Consider the following 25,890-nt stretch of genomic DNA (forward strand, 5'->3'; position numbering starts at 1 on the left):
GTGTTTTCTGGGGGCAGAAAGTTTGGAACCCACTGTATAGCAGCCCTGTAATATAAACATTGGATTCCTGCGACTGGTTCTCATGGCCAGGAAGCTACTCGCTTCCATAAGAACAATGGCTGCATTTCTGCCATGTCACCATTAGGTGGTGACTTATGATTCCAGTGAAACTGACATGTACCGTATTGTCAAAAGTCCACCATGATTAAAAATCCAGGAAATGACTCTCCCCGCCTGGGAAGTGTGTGCATGTGTGTGAACTGGAGGGGGGGGCAGGGGAGAGATTTCGTCATTCCAAACCCTCTCGCTAAATTCATATGGGAAATCAGAAGCCTAGGAGTAGAGCACAACCTTCTCTCCTCTGAAATAAAAAATTTAAGGTCTTATATATATAATAAATGTTCATGAATGTACCAAGCAAGCACGTACAGTGGTACCTCAGGTTACATACGCTTCAGGTTACATACACTTCAGGTTACAGAAATAGTGCTTCAGGTTAAGAACTTTGCTTCAGGATGAGAACAGAAATCGTGCGGTGGCCGCACAGCGGCAGCAGGAGGCCCCATTAGCTAAAGTGGTGCTTCAGGTTAAGAACAGTTTCAGGTTAAGTACAGACCTCCAGAACAAATTAAGTACTTAACCTGAGGTACCACTGTACATAGATATGTGGACCACATGTCTGGAGCAGCACAGGAAGACCGTCCTGAAACCATTTTGAATCCCAAAATGACCAAATGTTTTCTCTGCAAGGATGGAGGGGGTGAGGGAACCTTCCCATTGTCTCAGGAATTGGGAAATCACCATCTCAGAGGAATGGCCAGACCAATTATCAGATTACCTGGCAGACAGGAAAAACCACAACATTCAAATTTCTGTTGTAGACCACCTTTTCTGTGATGTACCATAGGTATGATGTTTGTGGGGGGTGGTCTTGGGTTACACCCCTTCTGTGATGTAGGTATGATGTATGGAGGGGTGGTCTTGAGCTCCAGGGCAGGGAATTTAAAATGTCTATATAAGGGCAGGCACACCTTTGTTTTGGGTCCTCCTCCTCCTGCGTGTGAGGGGAGCACCCTGTTGCAACAGCTTTAATAAAGATCAGGCTTACTAGCTGCTTTGCTTCTCAATATTCTCTGGTTGGCCTCTGTTATTTTCTCCTACCAATAGGGAACCCACGTAAGGACTCTATACAGGCTCTTGGATACCCCATAAGGGGAAAAGGTCTGATTTTGTTTACAACATGGTCTATGTCAGATTCTAGATGGAATCGGGGCTATTCATGCATGCAAGTTCTTTGTTCCACATGACATCAAAAACACAAATCTACCCACTCCCCATTTAACCCAAATCTGTGCTTACCACATAAAATATCGTAAGTAAAAAAGTACAGCGTCTATTTTACCTCTGCAAAAACTGCTAGCCAGTCATGTGTGTGGTGACTGGAGAGACTGCATATTTCACTGCCACACTCCTTAATTCTGCTTGTTCCTCACCTGAGCACAACCTAGCCATTTTGTTTCAGGTGGCCTTGAGGTGAAATTGCTGGGACTTCCAACCCTGGGAACATTGGCAACTGTCTTGAATGTTTTCCACTTTCGAATAATCTTTCTCACTGTAGAATGATGGACTTAAAATTGGTTGGAGGTGGCCTTATAACCCATCCCAGTTTCATGGGTAACAACAATTGCTTCTCTAAGAGCATTGCTGATGTGTTTCCTCTTTGGCATTGCGCTACAACACACCCAAATGCCCCAGGCCAGCAAATTGAAACTTCAGCTTTTATAGAGATGGGCACATTTGCTCATGATCAATTAAGCAAAGGCATTTGATTAGCTGCTACTTAGCTTCTTAATTTCTATAGAAGCAGTAAGGGTGTATTTAGTTTTTCTCCATTTTGGCTTTATTTCTGTTAAATAAATCATGGCACGGTGCAATATGTCATGTGCTGTTGTCCATCCAAGGTTGTATTTACAGTGGTACCTTGGGTTAAGTACTTAATTCGTTCCGGAGGTTCATACTCAACCTGAAACTGTTCTTAACCTGAAGCACCACTTTAGCTAGTGGGGCCTCCTGCTGCCGCCACCCCGCCAGAGCACGATTTCTGTTCTCATCCTGAAGCAAAGTTCTTAACCTGAAACACTATTTCTGGGTTAGCGGAGTCTGTAACCTGAAGCGTATGTAACCCGAGGTATCACTGTACCTAATTTTCAGACCTGCTAAGGAAAGATGATTTCCTCATAGCCAGCTGCTTCTGTCTGGCTTTTGGTACCTGCTAGTCAGATACCTCTGGGAAGCCTACAAGGAGGCCTTGAAAACAAACAAATGCAAGCCCTTTGCTGTGGCTTCCTGCGCCCTGGTCTTCCCACGACTTGCTGCCTCTGAAGCAATTTAGGGCTAATTTATCCTCCACGAATTTGCTTTAGAATGTAAACGAGGGACGCTGCCCAGATCTTGAGGAAGTTAACTTGTGCGTCGTTCCTTGTTTTGCAACATTATCACCCGGTCCCCTAAGAAAGGTATCGCGCGCCCTTTCCTGGTCCCGTTTCCTGCTTGGCGGGGTGTGTGCGTGTGTTTTTGTGTGTGTGTCCTGTATGGACACGGAACTCCGCCCCTTCCAGCCCTCGGCTCCTCCCCTCGTGGAACTGACTCACTGCTGCTAATTTAATTCCTCTGCTCATTCCAAGGATTCCAGAGGAAAACTGTCACCTTTCCAAAATACCACGCAGGCCTGTTGCTCCTCTGCGCGCACCACCACGCTGCTCTTCTTCCCATTTCCAATCCCAAGGAGTGGGCAGGAACCTCCTGGATGAGTCAAAATTAACCCTAGCGGTGAAGAGCCTTTAATACTCTTTTTTTTCACGCCCCCTTCCCCCCCTTAAAGCAAAGTTCAGGGAAAGTTTCTCCTTTACGTTCTCCCCCCCCCCCCCCCGCCTTCACTAGCGCGCACAAAACCGGCCTCTTGGGTATCTTCTGAAAGTAAGTAATATTTCCTCCCCTCCTCCCAATCGTTCGTTCTGTTTAATTTCCTACTTGGGAGCAAGCCCTGACAGGGAAGATTTCGATTTAAACGTGCATCTGGTGGTGAGCTGTGATTTAGCTTTTGATTTTGGTTTGCAGGGAGGAAAAAACGTTGCTTGCAACTTTTCTTCTTTTGTGGGAAAAGTCTACCACTACGTACTTTAATTTTAATTTAAAGAAGTGGAAGACTGGAAGCGTGAGGGTTTCTGTATGCGTACATAAATATATTGTGGTTTTAATTTATTTTATGTATAGGTACTGATATATAGGTATTGAAATATATATATTTGTCACTGGATTGCTTGGGACTATGTTTCCAAAAGATCGTCATAATATCCAGTAATTTGTGTGAGTTTCACGCTGTATTCTTTAATTTTGCACGTAAGTAGTAGGTTGGCGCCGTTAACCCTCTTAATATATATAAACGTTTTTGAATGTGAAATCTCGAAGCAGAGAGGTGGGAGGGAGTACCACACCTTTTTTAATGGCTTGATTGTGTGCCTGTGAGTTTCTCTTTGTCTGAGTAAAGGACAGGGGCTATAACTTTTTGTCTGAAAGCCAAGAGTTCATGAGGTTGCTTGCAGGGGGCAATTGTGTGATTCGGTGTCGTTTTGATAGCGAGTTTCAATGGAGGGCGGAGATGGGTTTGTTCCAAATTTTATTTTGTTAAGCTTGATTCTCCACTTGGAAGGGATGTAGTGTGTGTTTGTGTTTTAACTTTCCCCATCTCCTCTCTCCCTCACAATGTCAGCCATTAAGGGAGGGCAGTCTTTATCTTACCTGATCTATACATTCCCCACTGCCCCAAGGGGTCAACAAACACTTCCTGAAGTCCTCTGCCCATTTACTTCTAAGCCACACACAATGGGAATTACTTCTGAGTAAACATGGGGGGGGGAGTACCCTCCTTCAAAGATATCTGTGTGTGAGTGATGATTCAGAGACTTCTGAGCAAGGAAAACCCTCTTTTTAAAAATCAAAATGTAGAAATTCTGATTTGTGGGCTGCCTGATTAGTGTTGTTAGGAAATACCTGAGCCCACACAGGCCAAAACAAGGCTCATTTTTGAAATGTTCTGTGAAAGGGAAAAGTTCAAACGTATGTCACGCCTACTGTGTTGTGGATGGCCAAGATCTGAAATATAGAAGTGTCATCTGGCAATCCTGGTTCTAAGGCAATGGTGATCCAACTTCAGGCTTGAAGGATCTACTTCATTTTTTACTGCAACCCTGAGATCCCTCAACCAGAGCCAGATGCAAAATGGTGGTTCGGGAAGTGGAGCCAGTTCTCTTCTGCTGCCTGTGAGTGGGAGAACCAGCTTACAATAAGATTCCCTTGTCCAAAACTCTGGAGAGCTGTTGCTGGTCAGTGTGAACAGTACTGCACCATATGCACCAATGGTCAAAGCTGCTATAAGGCAGCTTCTGAATAAGAGTCCTCAGTGGATTATAACAATAAGCATTCAAGCTGTCCAGCAAAACTATACAGTACAAAGACTGGGGCAACCACAATGCACTCAGGTTAATGTATGATCTACTGGCAGTTATACAAATAGCTAATGGTAGTAGAGTTGCAGGGGGTAATTTTAGACCTGGGACTTATTAGTCCTTGTAGATAGAAATGTGTGCTACTTTTGTCAACATGTCGGCAGCCCCTTCCACATTTGGGGGTTCTCTGCCCATTCATCTGAGCAGGAATACTGGCCTTCTCCCCCCAAAGTCTTGCCCTGGTGGCATTACTGAGAAGTAGAGCTGCCATCTGCCTGCCCTTTATTTTAGGTGCTTCAATTCCCTCTCAGCTCCCACCTCACTTTGTCAAAGGCCCTTCGCTAGAGTCAGGAAAAAGTTTTTGGATGAATAGCCGTGATCTCCCTGAGTTCCTCACATTCAAGCCCAAAGCATCTTTGAGTATTTTTAAAAACAGACTTTTGTGTTGCGTCCAACGCTAGCCCTTCGCGGTGTAGTAGTCCCAACCGAAACTAATGGAAATGATTAACTTTGGGCTCATTAATTTCAGCTGGGTTGATCCTGAATAGAACTTGGTTAAAATTACAACCCTGTGTCTCCAAAGGTTGCCTTATTTCAGGCTGGTTTTCTCAGGAACAGGTAACACTGGGGGAGTTTTGTTAAGCCGTAAGGAAAATTTGCCAGTCTGCCTGTCTTGCGTGTATAGGTGGCGTTGTGATTGAATGTTCTGTGTTCCACATCTAGTGAGCAGGTGTGTTGGCGCTGAAACTGTTGTATGCTTCATGTTGTGGCTTTTGCAACTGCAGCGCCTGCAAGCAAGGATGGGCCAGTAAATGTGTGTGTATGAGAGGGGTGGGGGTGGGCAGGTTGGATACAGCAGTTTCCATTTGCACAAGACCTTGATGTGACTTGTTCCAAAAACAAACATGACCTTTCACATGGGTGCATGCGTTTCTCAAATTACAGGATGAGGTTGGGGCCCATTGCTGCTTTGTGGAGGGCAGCTTGCTTTTCTTAACTTCCATGCAACTTTTTTTTCTTTTCCTTTGTACACGAAAACTTGTGGAAAGCAAATCAAAACACTGCATTTGAGGCATTTTGGATTGTGTATTCGGAGCTACCTGCGACTGATCCTTTTGTCTGTGTCTGCTGCAAACTCTGCAGAACTGTTAAGCTTTTTGAATGGGAAGTATAGATCCCACCTTTGTCTTTTGAAATTTTACTCCATTTTGCAGGCTCTACACAGGATCAAAATTATCTTAGCATTTCCTCAGTTCGTGGCATACAAAGGCATTGAATGAGACCTACCCTTCAGTTTGGCTTGCTCTCAAAATGGAGTCTTCATAAACTCCTCCTTTTAAAAAAAGAAAACTTCAGCCCCAACAACAATTGCTGGAGCTCTTTCTCTGTGCATCATATTCCTTTTGTTTATTTTAGCTTTATTCGGGTTTACCACTTGCATTAAGCGCCTTCCAAAATAACAGTCTGCAGGGTCTGTTGGAAAAATGGTTTTTATTAGAAAGGTACATAGATAGTAAAATGTGTAGCTCAATCGTATGCTTACTCCCAGATAAGATTTGAACCATGCCATCTAATCCTAAACCAGTAAAAGGTAAAGGACCCCTGGACAGTTAAGTCCAGTCAAAGGCGACTATGGGGTTGTTGCGCTCATCTCGCTTTCAGGCCAAGGGAACTGGCATTTGTCCACAGACAGCTTTCTGGGTCATGTGGCCATCACGACTAAACCGCTTCTGACGCAATGGGACACTGTGACAAGTGCCAGAGCCACAGAAATGCAGTTTTCCTTCCCGCTGCAGCGGTACCTATTTATCTACTTGCACATGCTTGCTTTCAAACTGCTAGGTTGGGAGAAGCTGGGACATAGCAATGGGAGCTCACCCTGTCACAGGGATTCGAACTGGCAAGTCCAAGAGGCTTAGTGGTTTAGACCACAGCGCCACCCACGTCCCTAAACCAGTGTGGTGCAGTGGCTTCAGCTGTTTTGCAAGACAACTGTCATCAACTCCAGGTTGGGGAAGACTGAGTTGGACTAGGACCAGGGAGGCCCAGGTTCACATATCTATCCTGCCAGGAACCATGCTAGCTGACCTTGGGCCAACTACTACCTCTCAGCCTAACCTACCTCACAGGGTTGTTCAGAAGATAAAAAAAGAGTCTGGAAAGAACCATGTATGTTAGCTAGCTGAGTAGCTTGGAGGAAGAGTGGGATATGAAATATATAATTTACTCAGAAATAGCTAGAGTTCGTGGGATTTACTCCCATCTGATATAAATTGTAGCTGTAGTTTATCAGGCATAGGCTCCATTTTTTAATACCTTTAATTCCAGTAGTGCAGAGTCAAAAGAGCATAATTTTGCTGTGGAACGTGGTGGAAAGAAACAAAGGCTGCTGGAAAATGCTAAGAGAAAAAAAGTACTCGAATACTGAGCATAGATACTCTGTACACTGATTTGTATAGTTACTTTTCACTTAAGAGCTACAGTTCCCCTTAAACTACAGTTCCTAGGAAGCTGTATGCTTAAAATGTGTTTTAAATGTATGTCTGCCTGCCGATACCTATGTTTAGCAATTTGTGGCCCCTTGACAGCCCAAAAGGGGAGAGAGAACCAACTCTTTCATAGTATACAAAAGCTCTTCTGTCTGCTTGAATGAAGGCAACTTTTTTTTTCCTTTTTGCCATAGACAAGTGGCTATTACAAGTGTCTCAGAGCTGTTTATAAACAGAGTTTATATATCAAGCACTTGGTTCTTTCTCAGTAAATAACACTTTCAAGCAGTTTTTCTTTCTTTCGGATTTGTGCAATGCAATATGGATACCCTCTCCTTTCCTTTGTTCCATACTTGTGTGGAGATATGCCAGAGCAAGTGGGGGTATCAACTAAATGTCAGCTCAAAATGTCTGCCTAATGTCTGAGGCGAGATGCTTCAGTATGGATTGTCCAGATGACAATATTCTTCATTGTATACTCATATTGGTTTATGCGGAGATGGTACTTGTGCGCAACTGTTATAGGCGTCCTTTCTCCCTCTGTCTGAATTATCCGTTCAATGTTTGTCCTTCTTTCGAACCTTTGTTTTGTTGCCAAAGAACATCCAATTGCCTTTCTTTCCGATGATTCTACGGCTCAGCTTTCCCAAAACTAGGCTGCACTCTGAAAATCACTTAAGTAGTATAAGTGGTTTCGAGATTGCAGCAGTACAGGAAATCCAGTTGGGTGGGACAAGCCAACCCCCCCCCCCCCGGAAGAGAAGACTTGAAGGAAGCTGTTCCCTCTGGATTTGTTGTGGATGGGAAGTTTGTCAGGCAAGCCTAGTTCCCTCCCCATCTCACCCCGCCCCTTTGCCACTTAAAAATCAGAGGAAAACCTCGGTACAAAAGCAAAAAAAAAAACCAAAATCAGTTGTTCTGACTTCCACAACGCATGTCCTTGGCCTGGTTCTGAGGAAGTTTGTGGTTGTGATTAATCTCACGCCAGGGAAGTGCCTTTCTTCGTAAAAAGTTTTATCCGTCTGGGAAGGTTGCAGCTGTTGGGAGCCTTCTGGCGGCAGCGGTGGTGCAGGGTTAGCAAAGGAAATAAAGGCCCACAATCCTAAAAGGCGGGGTGGGGGGAATCTGATCACAGATTAAAGAGCCAGCCCCCTTCCTGTCTTTTAAAGCAAGACGTAATCCATGCTGGAAGGCCTCTTTGTTTTGCTGCTGATTGTGCTCCCAGGGGTCACTTGTACTGGCGTAACCAGCAAAGAACCGGGTTTCCACTTGACAGGGAACAGTGAGGGGCGGGGGGACAGGAGAGGCCTACACCTTTTCGTTCTTTCTTTCCCCGTTCAATCTGGTTTCTCTGGAGGAGACTTAATTGGCCTATGCTGGACTTTCCACTCAGACAACGACAACAACCCAGTTTTTGCTCTTTACATTTCAACCCTGCTTGCCTCTCCAATCCAGTACAAATTTTTCACTCCCACCAACACCAGCGGTGGCCAAAGGCTTTCAGGGTCTACAGTAGACCTAAGGTCTACTGACTGGCCACGCCTCCCCAAAATGAAGCAAACCTTGCTATTAACAACTGTCAATTAGATCCCCCCCATGGAGAAACATGCTGCTTTCTTCAGCACCCTTAAGAGGTTTGCCACTTTGGCTCCATTTGTTTTATTTGTCAGTGGTGCTGCTTTTCCCCATGTTGCTCTGTGTCCGTATGACACCCCCCACCCCATATAGATATTGATGCCAAAGGCCAATCCACCCACCTCAATACTATCACGTTGTTGGCATCTTGTCAGTCTCAAGGGACAATGGAGTGCGCCTGCAGGGGTAACCTCAAACTGCTGCATTAGCCGCACTGAAGTGATATCCCCTCAGTGCATGCCTGAGCAGTGTGTATGGAGGTCCTGCGCTGCCTAGACAAGACCCCCCTTGCTTGGACTCGCCGATGTTGTCCAAAGGAAAGCAGAGCAATATTTTTGGTATTGGGTTGGCTGCAGGAGATGCTGGAAGGAGGCGTTCAAAGCGCCATCCAACCATCTTAGGGACTCAATTCCGGATTTGTGTAGGGTTTACACCTTAGCTGGTACTCAGCACCTTTCTCCCCAACCAGTGAAATGGTTTTTTAGCCTTCCTTTCCTCTACCATGAATAGAAACAATTCACAAAATACATTTAAAGCTCTATGATACCACTTGAAAAAGTTGTGACTGTTGTAAACAAAATCTGCCCCTCTTCCCTTATGGGGTATCCAAGAGCCCGTATAGAGTCCTTATGTGGGTTCCCTATTGGTAGGAGAAAATAACAGAGGCCAACCAGAGAATATTGAGAAGCAAAGCAGCTAGTAAGCATGATCTTTATTAAAGCTGTTGCAACAGGGTGCTCCCCTCACACGCAGGAGGACGGAGGAGGACCAAGAACAAAGGTGTGTCTGCCCTTATATAGACATTTTAAATTCCCTGCCCTGGAGCTCAAGACCACCCCCCCAAACATCATACCTACATCACAGAAAAGGTGGTCTACAACAGAAATTTGAATGTTGTTTTTCCTGTCTGCCAGGTTATCTGATAATGCCTTATCTGATTGCCTTTCCTGGTAGTCTGGCCGTTCCTTTGAGATGGTGATTTCCCAATTCCTGAGACAATGGGAAGGTTCCCTCACCCCCTCCCTCCTTGCAGAGAGAACATTTGGTTAGTTTGGGAGTCAAAATGGTTTCAGGATGGTCTTCCTGTGCTGCTCCAGTCATGTGGTCCACATATCTATGTTTGTGCTTGGTTGGCACATTTATGAACATTTATTATATATATACCTTAATTTTTTTATTACATGACTTCCCCTAAAGAATTCTGGCAGCTGCAGCTTGTTGAGAGTGCGGAGAGGAGACCCCTATTCCCCTCCCAGAGCTATCATTCCCAGAGTGGTTTTAACAGTCAATCCCTCTTCCCAAAGAACTCTGGAAGATAGTAGCTCTGCAAGGGAAATAAGAGTCTCTAACAACTCTCTGCACCTCAACAAACTATAGTTCCCTAGTAGATCTGGTGGCTGAGCAGTGGTGAGGCCTAGGCAGATCAGGCCTCTTAAGAAACTTCTATCTTAGATCTACTGCTCTGTTAGTTTTCAATAGGTAGGCCTGCTGTCTACCTACAGGTGAAACTGGCACCCAGATAACATCTTTCCACTGCCCACAGAAACCCTGTCCTGTGCCTGGCCTCCCTTCACCTCCTCCAGACCTTAATTAATTGCACTGCTGCTATGATCAGCTTCACAGCCCTCTCCTCACTGCGTTTCACTAAAAACAGCAACTCCCCAAAAACCAGGTTAACAACATGGGATTGCACTTCAGGGTTGCCGTACATTACCTCTTTACTTCCTCCAGGAAAATGGGCATAACAACAGTACTTGGCAGGGCAGGCGTACCCCACAATCTCGGCCATAGTCCTTTCCCCTGCAATATGGGTCTATTATGCTATACCATGTTCACAAATTGAGAAGAAAATCACTCCCCCCCCCATATGAAATAAGTCCTTAGGGCATGAGTGCCTGACTTACTGCTAATTTTTAATTGACATACTACTGCCTAATCACAGCTACACTAAATCCAACATACTTGAACTTTCTATTGGGCAGCAGTGAAGGAGCAGTCAAGGCGTCACAAACCAATAGTCAATAATGATAATGGGAGTTTCACTCTAGCCTCTGACTCAATGGCTTGAACCGCTTTCCTAAATGTCTGTCATTTAGGTGGGATTTCACTCACAGGCTGCAAACATTGAAAAGTAGGAGAAGGCTTGTTCCCCATGAAACAAATTGAGAATTGGGGGCTGCACATTTTTGCCTCAAATCTTGGGTTCTACAGAAGCTAGAAAAAGAAAAAAAGTTGGAAATCTGTGAGCATCTGCCGGTGTCGAAACCCTTCCTTGTCACAGCTAAAACTTGAGATGATGGTCCTTAGCCTTGCTGTCTCACTTAAATACTCTTTAAATACAGGGTAGTTGTATCAGCAGCCATTACTCATTGCTAAATTGAACCTCTGCTATTAGAGGTAATATACCTCTGTTTACGAGAGACAGAGATCAAAGAGCGGGGGATTTTTGTTCCTTTGTGCTCTAGTTAAAAGTTTATCGGGGGCATCTGATAGCCACTGCTGCTGAGACAATGCTGGACAACAAATATTATTTGCCTTGCTGCTTCCAATCAGTTCTCTGGTCAGCATAGGAATGGGCAACTTAACTCGCAATAGAAGTACAGTGGTACCTTGGGTTACACACGCTTCAGGTTACACACGCTTCAGGTTACAGACTCCGCTAACCCAGAAATAGTACCTCGGGTTAAGAACTTTGCTTCAGGATGAGAACAGAAATTGTGCTCTGGCAGTGCGGCAGCAGCGGGAGGCCCCATTAGCTAAAGTGGTGCTTCAGGTTAAGAACGGACCTCCAGAACAAATTAAGTACTTAACCCAAGGTACCACTGTATATAGGGCATATCCCAGTGTCATTTTAGGACCTGGGAGACCAGGGATCAAATCCCTACTTGGACATGGAGCTCGCTGGATGATGTTGGACCAGTCATTGCCTTTCTCAGACTAACCTACCACACTCACAGGGTTGCTGTGGGGATTAAATGAGGAGAGAGGAGAACCATGTACGCCATCTTGAGCTCCTTGGGATACGAAGGCAATAAATATGCAGAAGGTGCCAGGTTCAGTCCTCTGCATAGAATTGTAGCATTGGAAGAGTGACCATGAGGGTCGTCTAGTCCAACCCCCTGCAGTCTTTTGCCGAGCGTGGATCTTGAACCCACAATTTAGAGTCTCATGTTGTACCATCTGAGCTATCCCAGGTAGGCTGGGAATGTCCTCTGTCTGAAATCCTAGAGAATATTATCGACCTAGTGTAAATAATTACGCTAAATGGACCAATAGCCTGACTTGGGAAGGTGGCTTCCAATGCCCTTCAGATATTATTGAGAACCCCCAGCTCCCATCATCCATAACCATTGGGCATGCTGGCTAGGACTGGGGGGAGTTAGGAGTCCAGGAGCCACAGGTTCCCCACCCTTGGTCTAGGACTAACTGTATGACACCAAGCTTTCCACAGGTAAAAACAACCAAATGGGAAGGAAGGGAAAATGGAGGTGAGCTGTTGCCCATCTTCTGTCAGTTAGGAAACTTTCCGCTCCTCCATCCCTCAGATCTGATTGCCGCCTGTTCTGCTTTCTTTCAGGTAACCCTCCTGACACCATAGAGCCTGGCAGCTGGGGCCAGGGGGCCAGCCCCTCTGGGGAGATGGGGGACGCTGGGGAGAAGGGTCTGGACAACGATGCAGAAGGGGTCTGGAGCCCTGATATTGAGCAGAGTTTCCAGGAGGCCCTGGCCATCTACCCACCCTGTGGGAGGCGGAAGATCATTCTTTCGGATGAGGGGAAGATGTATGGTAGGTGGAACTTAACTTTGACCCATTAGACCGGCTGCTCTTGTCCTTGGTTCTCTTTGGGGATCGTCCTGCAAGCCATAATATATGATGAGAAGCAATGGGCTTAGAATACGTGAGGTAAAAAAAGAAGACGACGCTTTTCTAGCTCCCTGAAGAAATGGAAGGAGTTGGGAAGGTGGCCACTGATGGTGCTGTGTTCCTGCGGTATACCGCTAGCAGTGCCTTTTCCCTTCCAGCTCTGAGAGGGGGAAAGAGGTGGTCCTCAGATGCAGCCTTCATGGTACTGTGCCATAGATGCTGTGCAGAAAGCTCTCTTTAGGGACAGAAAAGAAACAAAAGAGCCAGCAGGGCCAGGAAGAGAAATGAGGGAGCTAAATGCACCATTGTAAACAGAGGCCCTACAATGTGCCGCGCTAGACCTATAACGACAGAGACTCACCTGGAGGCAGTTCTTACTCTCCATAGGCGAGTGGCTAATGACAGTTCAATTTTCAGTTATACAATTTGTACCATCCCTTTCTTTTAAGGAACTTCTGCATCAATATCCTGCATTTGGACAAGTCACTCTCTCTTAGCCTGACCCACCTCACAGGGTTGTTGTGAAGATAAAACCACAGAAAGCACCCTGGGGTCTTTAGAGGCAGTGTGGGGTGTACTTTTGGTGATGGGGGACAACCGTGTGCAAGGTCTGCTGGAGGAGGGGTCAGGTTTGCATCCGCCCACCTTTAAACGTCTGCAGTGGGCGTGACCTGACAGTCCAGATGATTCAGAAGTTAGCAGGGTTGTGTCTCTGAGCACGTGCAGAGTTGGGGAGACTGCAACCTCAGCATGCTTTGACCTGCCCCATGTGGCAAGTTATCACTGTTGTCAGCAGCATGGTCAAGAGAGGCGGGGGAATGCCACCTCTGTATATGGTGCTCAAGTTGGATGGGTTGTTTTCCTGATTTCTTGCCTCTTCTCTCTCAGGCCGCAATGAACTCATTGCCCGCTACATTAAACTGAGGACAGGCAAAACACGGACAAGGAAACAGGTAAACGTGATGGGCTTGACATGAAGCCTAAGACTGCAGGAAATAAATCCGAGGTGTGTGGGGAGAATGAGGCCTGGTGAGATTTCCTCCTTTCTCTCCACAGAGTTTCCTGCTAAGTCTCTCCCCCAACTCCTTCCACAGGTCTCCAGTCACATCCAGGTTTTGGCCCGGCGGAAAACCCGTGAGATTCAGGCCAAGCTCAAGGTGAGTCCCTTCCCTGCATTCCCTGAAATGTTTATGACAAGCTTGCACCTCTGGATTCCCTACCCGTCCTGCTGAAGGAGTAGTAGTAAGGGGGGTACATATTTACCCCCCCAAAGTCCCATAATGCTTTGCTGGTACTTGGGACAAGCTCTAAGTTTGAGGGAAATTATTGGGAAAGTGCCATCAATCAACCCCCTCCCCTCCCCGTCTCTGAGGGAATTGTTTTTTATTATTATGTGTTCCGTTTATTACCCATCATTCACCATCAACATTAAAAACAGCTAAAACAAATCACAGTCACTGGAATAGGGTGGTTCCTGAAAACACATCTCTCAGGTGTCAAAGGTGGCAACTACAGTGGTACCTCGGTTTTAAAACAGCTTAGTTCACGAACAACTTGGAATTCGAACGCCGCAAACCCAGAAGTAGGTGTTCCGGTTAGCGAACTTTTTTCAGAATCAGAACTGTTCCGTTTTGAGTGTTACACTTCCTTTTTCAGTGCCACACTTTCGTTTTGAGTGCCCCTGCTCCTGTTTGCACATGAATAGGAGTGGGATGGGGCAGCTCAGCTGGGGACTGGAAAGCCTCCGCTTCCCAGCTGAGAGATCCCCGCCCCACTCCTGCTTGCATGGGAGTAGGAGCTGGATTGGGGCTGCTCACATGGAGAGGTGCAGGCTCCATCACACTTTTCCATTGAGGGGTATATGGCTGTGTTCACCTCAATAGAGAAGTTTAAAGGAACATCATGTGCCAAGGCAGAGACAGCCCAACAGCTGCCTCAGCAGTGGTTTTGGGGCTCTCAGATGCAGCTGCCGGGCTGCCTCCACCTTTGCCACCCCAGCAACTATTCCGCCTGGCTGCCTTCAGGTGGTGCAGGGGCTCTGATGCTGAGGTGGAGCTCCTTTAAACTTCTTCCTTGGGGGGAGTGAGGCGTGAATCCCTCAATGGAAAGTGTGACAGAGCCTACACTTCCCCAGCTGAGCAGGCCCATCCAGCTCCTACTCCCGTGCAACCAGGAGCAGGGGCAGGGATCTCTTTGGAATGCTTTGGTTTTAGAATGGACTTCCAGAACGGATTAAGTTTGAAAACCAAGGTACCACTGTATAATGAAGGCTTCAGGCCTAGGGGCTGCTACAGGGGATGCCTTCTCTTGGGCTGCTACCACCCCATCCCAAACATCTGACAGCCCCCGCTGCCGACCTCAACATCTGAGGAAAGAAAGCACACTTTGGGATATTTAGGATATTTAGCCATTTAGGGCTTTAATGTGAGTGCCTTGAGTTTCCCGGATAACAGAAGTGGGGCAAGCAGCTGTGGTGGCAAGTGAGAAGAGCTCTTCCCAGCTGCAGTGAGGTAGCCGCCATTTTAACTTCCCCAAAGCCCTGTCACCTCCAAAGTAGCATTGTGCTGCATCTGCAGGGGGCTGGTTTTCTTTAAGTTGCCTGCACTGGACCAAGCATGTTGTTTTTTTCAAGACTGTCGTCCCGTCCCACCTGTCCTGCTTGGAGCTGGGAGAGGAGCTCTGAGCAGCTGCAGCAAGCAAGGGGAGACATCCGTCTTAATCTTGGCCCTCCTACATCCCTGATGTTGGAGCATTGCATTGGGCCCTGGGGAGGAATTAACAATGATGGCTCCCTAGCAGCTGCTCTGAGCGCCTCTCGACACGAAGCAGACAGAAAGGGGCCCAGTGCAGGCAGCTGCCCTGAGCAGGTGGGCCTGTTTTAAGGAAACCTCGCTGATCGATGCTAAGAGGAGCCCTGAAGGGCTTCAGCAAGTAAAAGGAGCCCACTTGAAACCCCCCCCCCCACATAGCTGTGATGCAGCACTGCTACCATGTCAGGGACACTAAAGGCGCAGTTAAAGGGACTCTTCATTGCTTCAGTCTATCAGCCGCCTTCTCAGTGCCAAACACCATGGTAGTTTTTTTTCCTGTAGAGGCCAGGCTGGAGGGGATAGGTCAGGGAGTTCTGAGATTTGAACAAAGCTTAGTAATTAGCAGGGGAAGAACAAAGTGTGACTGCAAACCAGGAATCCTGGTTTTCTGAGGAGATTTTTTAATAGGACAATATTGATATTGACCTCCCTAAGGAGTCCGTTCCACTGTCGAACAGCTCTTCCTGTCAGAAGCTCCTTCGATATTTAGTCGAAATCTCCTTGTAATTTGAAGCCATTGGTCTGAGTCCTACCCTCCAGGGCAGGAGAAAAGCTTGCTCCATCCTCCATGTGGCAACCATTTAGGATATTTGAAGGTGGCTATCCTGTCTCTGAGAAGACCACACCCTGAAGAAGTGCTTAGAAATCACTGCACTGGACTCCATTACGAAGAGAGGTTGAGAGAACTGGTAGCCCACCAAAGTAGAGACTGAGAAACCAGTTCTCTCAACCTCTCTTCGTAATGGAGTCCAGTGCAGTGATTTCTAAGCACTTCTTCAGGGTGTGGTCTGAGCCTCAGCAACTGATGCAGCCCCCTTTCTGGAGCTAAGCAGGTGTGGGTCTGGCCAATGCCAATATATACCACCTTGAATTCCATAATGGAAGGGAAGGCAGCATGTAAATGATGATAATTATACTATTGTTTGTAACTCAATGGCTCACAAGGGGGCTAACCCCTAGGCACTCCAGGGTGAACACCTTATAACAGGGGTGTTTAACCAACTGTCCTTGAGGCACTGCTGGCTTCCAGGTCCCATCAGCCCCAGCCAACATGGCCAGTGGTCTGGCATGATGAGAGTTGTTCTCCAGTAGTGAGTGATCCCTTCATCATCGGCTTCCTCAATGAGAAGACATGTGATGACTGATGGTTTGCCTATATGGCACCCTGTCCCCTACAAATGTCTCCTGTGGGGTGATAGCCCCAGAAGAAATTACATTACCCCCACAGTCAAAGTTATGTGTGTCATTATGCACCCCATAACCCCCTGAAACTTCCAGACCCTTCACGGCTGATATGCAGGCATTCCTCAGTAGAGAAATCAGTGTGGAAAAGGAGGCCTTGAGGGTAGGATGTTTTGAGAACTCCTGCGCAAGGGAACGGGCATTTGCAAACCAAGATTTGTCTCTCTTCAAGGACCAGGTAGCAAAGGACAAAGCGCTTCAGACTATGGCAGCCATGTCTTCTGCTCAACTCGTATCTGCCACGGTCCTCCAGGAAAAACTGGGCTTGTCAGAACCCCACTACCCACCCAGCACCACCGTAAGCATGTGGAAGAGGGGCTGTGAGGTGGGGTTTCTATGGGGCTGTAATGCTACGACAGGAATGGGGAACCTGTGGGCTCCCAGATGTTGTGGGACTGCAGTTCCCATAATCCCCAGCAATTAACCATGCCCACTGGGGCTGTTGAGAGCAATAGTTTAGCAAAACCTGCAAGCCCCCAGGTTCCCGGTTCCTGTTCTCTTTCTGTACTAAAAACTTAGATTAAGGTTTCTGCCAGTTTAGCTCTCAACTCTCCCCAAGGAATCTTGGGAATTGTAGTTTGGTGACATTCAAAAGAATTCTCTGTGTTAGATCATTAGCTCTTTCTTGGAGAGAGGAAATTATTATTAAATGGTGTTTAAGTTAAGAGTTGTTGCTGAATAAATGAAACTTCAGCTGACAGATCATATGTACAAGCATTGGTCAATTATATTTGCATTTGGGCAAAACTATGTTTTGGAAGCAAGAAGCACGCTTCCTAAGTTTTTTAGATCAGATGACTTCGCAGACGTCATCACCACAGAAGAGGCATTCTCCTCTTCCAAGATGCAGTCTTAGTTTTTATAAACACTTGTTTGTTTGTTTGTTTGTTTGTTTGTTTGTTTTAATAATCACTCTCCACTGAATTTGGTCAATTAAACGGTTTTAAAAATTAATTTCATCAGTTCAGAGTAAACAGAATAAATGTTGCAGCCCTAACTTAAGTATGTAGTGCAGTTTTTAATTCTTCTGACTTTTCCAGTCCACAGAGTTCTTCCAGTTTTGGACAGGGGATGCAAGCCAATCCCGAGACACTCTAGAGTAAGTTGTTGTTGTTTTCAGTCATTGACACACATGCACTGCTGGGAGCAGCAATTTGTCTAGCATTTCTGCAACACACACACGTGTGTGTGTGTGTGTGTGTGTGTGTGTGTGTGTGTGTGTGTGTTGCAATGCCCCCCTGTTGAAAAGCCATATCTTGACTCTCCTCTTTCCCCCTCCTACCCTTAGCGTCAAGCCTATCCTCCAAGCGCCATACCCCATCCCAGTCCCAGCACCCGCTGCTGTCCCAGGTAAGCCACCATCTTCCTAAACCACTTGCCTTCCTCCGAGGCGGGGAGGGGGGTGAGAGTGCGCCAGTCAGCCTCAGTGCCTTCTCCCTCGGCTCGGCAGGTTACCACGCGCCCCCAGGGAGAGCCCCCCGCCTCCCCAGCGCTACCTCTTGGCAGGGAAGCCACATTGGTACGGAAACGCTTCGGCTGGTGGAGTTCACTGCGTTTGTGGAGCGGCAGGCAGAACAAGATGCGGTGAGATGTGCACCTATACTTAACACCATTCGCACACTTGCGCCTCGTGCCAGCTGTCCCCATACATTGTCTTGAAAAGTTTGGGAGTTGGCCTGATGATGTAATCGGCCGTGTGTTGGAGATCTAGTTTCAAGACTCCACTCGGTGATGAGATGCTTAGCGGGTGGCCTTGGGCCAGTCCCAGTCTCACTGCCTAACCTGTCTCACAGGGTTATTTAAGAGGATAAAATAGGACAGCTCTGTTTATGTTGCCCAGAGTTCCTTGGAGGAAGGGCAGGGCTTGATAAACAGAAGTGGATGGAGGGACGAGTATAAGAAACTACAGTGGTACCTCGGGTTAAGTACTTAATTCGTTCCAGAGGTCCGTTCTTAACCTGAAACTGTTCTTAACCTGAAGCACCACTTTAGCTAATGGGGCCTCCTGCTGCCGCCGGAGCCCGATTTCTGTTCTTATCCTGAAGCAAAGTTCTTAACCTGAAGCACTATTTCTGGGTTAGCAGAGTCTGTAACCTGAAGCGTATGTAACCTGAAGCATATGTAACCCGAGGTACCACTGTACATGCAGCAAGTGGAGAAGCTAAGCTTAAGAAACCAGTACAGTTGTACCTTGGATCCCAAACGCCTTGCCAGTCGAACGTTTTGGCTCCCGAATGCCGCAAACCCGGAAGTGAATGTTCTGGTTTGCGAACGTTATTTGGAACCCGAACGTCCTCTGTGGCTTCCGATTGGCTGCAGGAGCTTCCTGCAGCCAATCGGAAGCCGCACCTTGGTTTCCAAACGTTTTGGAGGTCGAACGGACTTCCGGAATGGATTCCATTTGACTTCCGAGGTACCACTGTAGGCTGATACTCATCTCAAGATTAAATTTGGAGAGACAGAAATGTGGTGAAGTAGCTAAAAGTTTGAGCTGTGTAGGGCGGGAAATTTGGGGTTCAGATCCCACCATTGCCATGAACTTAGGATACTGGACTAGGTGGGGCATTGGCCTGATCCTGAAGGCTCATCTTATTAGGTGACCTGGAGTAAGTTGCTGTCTCTCATCCTCTGACCACAAGCCAGTGTGGTTTAGTGGTTAGGGTGTTTTATTAGAGTTGGTGTAATCCAGTTTCTAATCCCTAATTAGATGTGAAACTCGCTGGGTAATCTTGGGTTAGTCACTATCTCTCCATCTGACTTACCTCACAGGGTTATTGTGAGGATAAAATGAGGAGAGAGAACATTGTGTACTACCTTTAGCTCACTGGAGGGAAAAGCAGGATAAACATGTCATACTTAAAAACAACAACAACAACCCAGCAATATCAGAATTGCACATATTGTATTCCTGCTTTACTGAGTTAATTGGGAGGATCACGGCAGTAACATTTGCATCTGATGAAGTAGTCCCTAGTCCACAAAAGCTTACGCCATAATAAAATGTGTTAGTCCTTAGCTTAAGGTGCAGCAACAGACTAGCATGAGTACCATATTGAAAGCAGTTGTAAAGCACTTTTTAAAAAATGCTATTTGCATTCTAGCTTCTTCTGGCAAGCGATTCAGTAAATCAAAATTCGGGCAGCTGGTGCCAGTCTGCATCATTCCGTCTCTGACTTCCTCCCTTTCCTCCCGGCAGTGTAAGCAGCAACACCGCTTTGTGCATATCGACCCGACACCCGCCTCTGACTCCCCGCTGGAGACGGTGGACGTACGCCAAATCTACGACAAATTCCCTGAGCGGGGAGGTGGGCTGCGAGACCTGTATGACCAGGGGCCTCCTCATGCCTTCTTCTTGGTCAAGTTCTGGGTGAGAATCGCCCTGCTTCCCTCAATCCCCAACAAGCTAGGAAGGCAAAAGCTCCATTGCTGCATTATGTATAGATATTTACCTGGCTAGTTTGCTGGGGCCGGTGGATTGCCTTGGTGGTTCAAAGCAGATAAAGCAGATTCTGGGTACATTCAGGCCAGATCTCCTAGAAAAGCTTGGCATGGCTCCATCACTGTTTGGGTGGAGGGGGCAAATGAGCCATTTTGAATAGTGACCTAATGAGTACATTGTTGTTGCTTCAGCTGTGCACATTAGCCGCCTTCCAGCTTCAAATAGGATCCGGCGGGTCCCAGCCAGAAAAACTGTTGCAAGGGAGCTTTGGTCTCTGCTCCTAGCTAATTGAAAGCTGCTCTAACCATCTTTACAGCTACAGAAAAATGCCATTGAGCCTGTAATAAAATGTTGCAGTATAGGGTGCTCCTATTTACCGTACCCGCCAGCCATGACCCCTCCCACATGGTTCCCACCACTCCAAACAACAGCCTGTCAGCATTCTGAAGCTACTGAGCATGCTCAGTCTTTGTTGCCATGTTTTTGGTGGATTTCCCCTCTGTGTAGGGTTTTTATTTCCTAAAGATGTTTCCTACTGTTGAAAACCTTGGAGGAGACGCAAGCCTTCCGAAGCCTTCCATTTGTGGCATGGCTGATGTTAATTTGGCACTGTCAGGATTGGCCCTTGGAGAACTTAGTTTGCTATTTGTGTGTAGAATAATGGCTATGCTGTTATATTGCTATAACAATGCACACAAAAGCCAGGTCCTCAAGCAAATAGAATTGCAATGGTTCACAGAAGTAATAATTGCATACAGGATATGCAAGGTTACTTGCAAACACCCCCCAAGGCCAACCCAAATGAATCATCAATAGCAAACTTTAGAACATTGTCTTATCCACCAAGGCCAGACCTCAGAAGATCACAAAAAGGGCAGGAAGGTGATCCCCACCCTCTCTCCTCCTGGCCCCAGCAAGTGATGTTCAATGGCATATTACTTCTCTGCATGTGGGGTTTTTGTTTAGCTGCTGTGGCAAGTAGTTGTGGAATAGACACTCTTGTCCCACCCCCACTTATGAAGTACTACCTGAAATGTATGACATCCTGCTTTCTATATCAGTCGGGGTGGGGTGGAAAAAAAGAAAAGAAAGAAAACACTGCATTTTCCCCCCATTTCTCCTGTTACCATAGGCTGATCTGAGCTTTCCCCTCCTTGAAGAAGAACCAGGGGGCACAGGAGGGGCCTTCTATGGGGTGAGCAGCCGATACGAGGGCCCACGGGCTCTGACTCTCAGTTGCACCTCCAAGGTCTGCTCCTTTGGCAAACAGGTGGTGGAAAAACTGGAGGTGGGTGCGGGGGGGCAGGGGAGAGTTGGCAGGGGGATGACGGGACTTGGGGGGGAGTGGATGGGGAGAGAAGGGGGGGTTGCCACACTGGCGGGTGGGGGTGCTAGAGGAACAGGGTTCGTTTACGCCTAAGAAGCTTCTGTGCAGCAGCTTGTGCAAAAGTAGCCACGTCGGCCACAATGAAAGTTGCCTTTTACCCACTGAGTACACACCACACCCATGAGGAATCCTGGGGAATGTAGTTCACCCCTTACAAAGCCACACTGCCCAGCACTCTTGGCAAACCACAGTTCCCAGGATTCTTTGGGGGAAGCCATGTGCTTTAGAGGTGTGGTGTGCATGCAGCCTGTTTCTCTGTTTAGCCCATTGCTGCATGCTCTTATCTCTCCAGGATTTTGGGTGGGGGCAGAAGCATTGTTAGGGTGACCCAGGCAGCTTGAGCCTCAAATCTCCTGCCTTTCCCTCTCCGCCCCAAACTTAAACCCAAACCCTGCTTATAGGGCTGCTGGGACTACATTTGCATCTATGCATCTAAACTGGCATATGCAGATTTGTGTCAAGGGCCTGTGTTCTCATCCCTTCAAATACGGTATTTGCAGTGCCCCTGGGCAGGAATCTCTCAGGCCACCTGTTTCCTTATCCTTTTACCAGGCCATTGTGTGTGGGAGGTTGAACCTTCTGGCTTTTTGCATGCAAAACACGTGTTCCGGCATTGAGCTGTTGTGCTTTCCCTTGCAGCCAATGTGGTGCCCCTCAGACATTGCTGGACATCCGCCCATGCTCATTGGCCTGAGGCTGACTGGTCTTCAGAGTCCAAAAACATATTGAGGGCACCAAGTTGGCTGTTTCTGCTCCTGCAGAGATATGGGGAAGCTCTGGCTCTCCAGATGTTGGACCCCAACTCCCATCATCCCTGACCATTGGGCTAGGCTGGCTGGGGTTGATGGGAATTCGGCTCCAGCATCTTGAAGGCTGCAGGTCCTCCATCCCTTCATCAGAAGCTTTCCTTCTGATGTGCTGGATGCAGGGAATCTGGTACCCCACTCACCCGATGGAGACCATTAAAAAAAGGGAGACCTGCAGCCTAATGCTGTGCGTGTCTTAAACTATAGAAGGACCTGGAAGCTAGGAAGATCTGCAGGGTCAAGAGCAACTTGGCCTAGAATGTTTAAGAAGTTAAGTGTGTGCGAGTGTGAAAGTGTTAAGCTGTATCAGCTACTGGACATTGAGGAGTTAAGATTTGCATCCCACAAACAGATTTACAGTACTTGGAAGTTGGGGGGGAAACAGGCTTAATTTCAGTTGAACTAATCTTTGCATCGTTTAAGTTTAGGAGTGTGAGTCTTGCTCCTTTTAGAAGGTTGTCCCTATGGTGGCGGAGGAAGAGAGGTGGCTTCTTCCTTCGGACAAAGGTGGTGTGCATGTGTTAGGTTCTCTCTGTCTCTCATATGCCTGCTTTGCCATTAACCACTCCCATCTCCCCAACTCTGCAGACTGCAGAGCCTCCCCACTGGGAAGATGGACGCTTTGTTTTCCAGCTGCAGCGCTCACCGCTGTGCGAGTACCTCATCAACTTCATCCGCAAACTGCGAACGCTGCCAGAAAAGCCGATGATGGACAGCGTGCTTGAAAACTTCACCATCCTGCAGGTATTTGGGGAAGGAAACGAGGGGCCAATTTGCGCGCTCTCTATCTCTCTCCCTCTCTTTCCTTCCCTGGGGGAGGAGAAGGCAGAATAGGGAGCCAAGCCAAAACTTGAATTCTCCATAAATAGAAACTCCAGTCCTTGACCGACCCAGAGTCAGTACAGTACAGGGCAACCTTTTAATTTCCCTCAGCTCTCCAGGGTGATGCATTGTGGGGAATCTAAATGGCACTTATAAAATCCTCCAGTGGCAAGTTCTAGCTTAGGAACATTCCTTCATGTAGGATAGCAAGGGCAGTGTGGCGTGATGCCTCTTCTAAGATTATGCTGGTTGTGCCTTGTGCATCCATGATGTAATAGTGTGCTGGTTGTAACTATTTTTTCTTATGTGGAAACACAGGCATAACCGAACAGTGTAGAATTCAATTGACAGACTTACGCTTCTTTTAATTGGGAAGCAACCCTTAATAAATGCTTGTGTTTTGCAATTTGTGAGTCAGCTGTAAGGCAGTGGAGACCTGGTACAGCAATAAGGGTGAGGGAAGGGAAAATGGCAGCACCTGTCAAATTTGTTATGGGGGCTGCAGCAAGCTCCCTGTGGGAGAGATTTAGAGAAATCTCATTAAGCTCCTAGATATGGGCAGGATTGTCCCCTTGCACTGCTGTGAAACTTGTCAGAATACGCTCCATCCCCTCCACAGGTTTTGCGGGATCAAGAAACTCAGGAGTTACTTTTATGTGTGGCCTTCGTGTTTGAAGTGTCTGCCAGCGAGCATGGGGCACAACACCACATCTACCGGCTGGGCCGGGAGTGATGAACAGCTTTTACCCCACCTCCATGCTCCAAAATGGGTCACTCGCTGCCTCACCCACCAGGAGGTCTACGGCCTGTCTGTGAACTGTGAATGGACTGCTATGACAACTGCTGAACCTTCTGTGATAATGGCTTTTTTGTCACCTGGCAACCACCGGCAAACCCAGCAACTGATTCTACCAATGGATATCCTCCTCTCTCCCTGATGGCCACAAAGTTAGGCCCGAGGCCCAAGCCCAGAAGCACTGCTGTTATTCAGTGGAGAAGCTCGCAGCCATGGCAACAGCATTGTCGAGCAGCAGTGCTTTCAGGGCAAGCTCCCCCCACCCTGTTCCCAGTCAAGCTGTGGGATATCAGGAGTTAACCTCTACCATACATATGTCATGGCAGATCTTGACCGAGAACATCCCCCTCCGTGCGGCTGGGATTTCACACACTCCATTGTCAATGAGACGCATGGCATTTTCGAGGACGGTTGCTTTCAATAATCTGGCAGAAGTTTGATGTAACTTAACCTGTCTGTGTGAGAATTAGGAGTAAGGAGATCAACCTGTTTTGGGGGTGGGCCACACCACTTCACCTCAGGTAGCAGGGTCCACATGATTGTAGGTTCCTCCCCAGAAAAGCTAGTGTTCTGTGTGTGGGGTTTTTGGTATGGAGAAGCATTCAGTAAGGCGAGCCTCTGCTTGCAGCCTGAGGTGACACAGCCCTGATGAAAGCAGTATACATTTGATCCTGCAGGCTCTCTTTACGTGTACTACACCTAATCTGGTGTTGTTTTTAACCATGCCTACGGGGGGGGGGGGGCGGTGGAGTCCCATTGTAGAATTTAGTGGGGCTTACTCCCTGTCGCACTGGAGGTGGAGATGTTCACCTTTCAGAGGCCTATTACCTCACAAGAGATTCAAGGCTTTGTCTATACACGCAGCAGAATGAGGAGGTAGAACGGCTGCAGTGGGGCCAACACTACAGACTACATGCAGGCGATTCTATTCGTTATTATTCCCAGGTGTAAACTCCCTTGAAGAACACCAGCAAACCCAGGGAGAAAAGTTCGCCTGCAGGCCTCTGCCTGCAGTGCTTGCTTTCTGCTAGCAAGAGTTTTATGTAGGCCGGCACCCGAAAAGAAGGTTCAGCGGGCCGGTCTTTGAGCTGAAAATAACCGTTCCTTTCAACAGGAGTGCAGAACCTTTCTTTCCTGTTGGAGGCCAGTATAGCCTCAGCACCCATTGTTTGGGGCCCACCTTCTAGTGGTGGGTGGGGCACCCCATTTTACCCCTTCCTTGCCACTGCCATGAATTTGGCCAAAGGCTCCTAATTGCACTCCTCCTTGGGGTCCAGGTCCCACTATCTCTAGGTAAGGCAGGGAGAGACCTTTGTGGAACCCAGGTGAGCCACTGCCAGTCCATGAAGATGATAATTAGGGTCAGACTCTGCCTACGGCAGCTTTCTCTGCTGCCGCCCTGTAGCTGCAAATGGGGAAGTAACATGGTTTATTCCACAGCTTTGTTCTGCTGGCTGTTTAGACCCAGCCTCTGATGGAGCGAAGTGTAAGAACGAGCCAAGCTTTGCTTAAAAGTGTGGGGTGTACGAGACACATTTGGACTTTATGTACAGTGCTACCTCAGTTTACGCAGTTCACGAACTTAATCCGTTCCGGAAGTCTGTACTTAAACTAAAACCGTTTTTAAACCGAGGCGCACTTTCCCTAATGAGGCCTCCCGCCGCCGGTGCCCTTCCACCGTTGATTCCGTTCTTAGACTGAGGTAAAGTTATCAAACCAAGACACTATTTCCGGTTTTGTGGAGTTTGTAAACCAAATCGTTCTTAAACCGAGGCACCGCTGTACTTTCTTCGTATACAGTCCTTTTCCCTTGCCCCTTTGCCATTCACAAGGTTGCAGCAGTCTCTCGCTTTGGTGGGAAAGGGGGCAAATTAAGTGATCTTGCATAAAGTTTATTTTGACATAGTACGGAGGTCTGAGTGATTTTTCGTTACCCCTTCAGCCCATTCTCACTCGAGAGGCCTGTAGGTTTGCAGCTTTTGCTGTGGGGTCGACTTCTTTGGAAGGCAGGATGGAAGGGTTCATTAGCAGACTGGTTGGAGCAGGATTAACCCTTTCTTGGGTTTTGTACTTGCGGGTGGTGCTGTGGTCTAA

At 47.4% G+C, this 25,890-nt stretch overlaps 1 protein-coding gene across 12 annotated transcripts; it reads left to right on the top strand.

Moving 5' to 3' along the window:
• Positions 1-2,692: 2,692 nt before the first annotated feature.
• Positions 2,693-25,701, top strand: TEAD2 (TEA domain transcription factor 2). 12 transcript variants are annotated; one of them, XM_083580348.1, is made up of 12 exons: positions 2,693-2,829; positions 12,207-12,416; positions 13,383-13,447; positions 13,589-13,651; positions 16,719-16,844; positions 17,587-17,645; positions 17,835-17,896; positions 17,997-18,130; positions 19,743-19,913; positions 21,118-21,273; positions 22,767-22,922; positions 23,620-25,701. In XM_083580348.1, exons 2-12 carry the CDS (start codon positions 12,269-12,271, stop codon positions 23,731-23,733), a joined length of 1,254 nt encoding a protein of 417 aa, XP_083436474.1. In that variant the 5' UTR covers positions 2,693-2,829; positions 12,207-12,268; the 3' UTR covers positions 23,734-25,701. The 12 variants fall into 12 exon arrangements, with proteins under 12 accessions (XP_083436474.1, XP_083436479.1, XP_083436470.1 ...); XM_083580353.1 differs by having other exon boundaries at positions 21,118-21,180; XM_083580344.1 differs by having other exon boundaries at positions 16,725-16,844; positions 21,118-21,180.
• Positions 25,702-25,890: the final 189 nt, after the last annotated feature.

Source organism: Podarcis filfolensis, assembly GCF_964270895.1.
Source record: "Podarcis filfolensis genome assembly, chromosome: 13".
NCBI lineage: Eukaryota > Metazoa > Chordata > Lepidosauria > Squamata > Lacertidae > Podarcis > Podarcis filfolensis.

Coding starts and splice junctions, on each gene's coding strand:
- TEAD2 (XM_083580348.1), top strand. CDS start 12,269: ATGGGGGACGCTGGGGAGAAGGGTCTGGACAACGATGCAGAAGGGGTC. Junction 13,448..13,588: donor AAACACGGACAAGGAAACAG/GTAAACGTGATG, acceptor CTCCTTCCACAG/GTCTCCAGTCACATCCAGGT. Junction 17,897..17,996: donor AGCACCCGCTGCTGTCCCAG/GTAAGCCACCAT, acceptor TCGGCTCGGCAG/GTTACCACGCGCCCCCAGGG.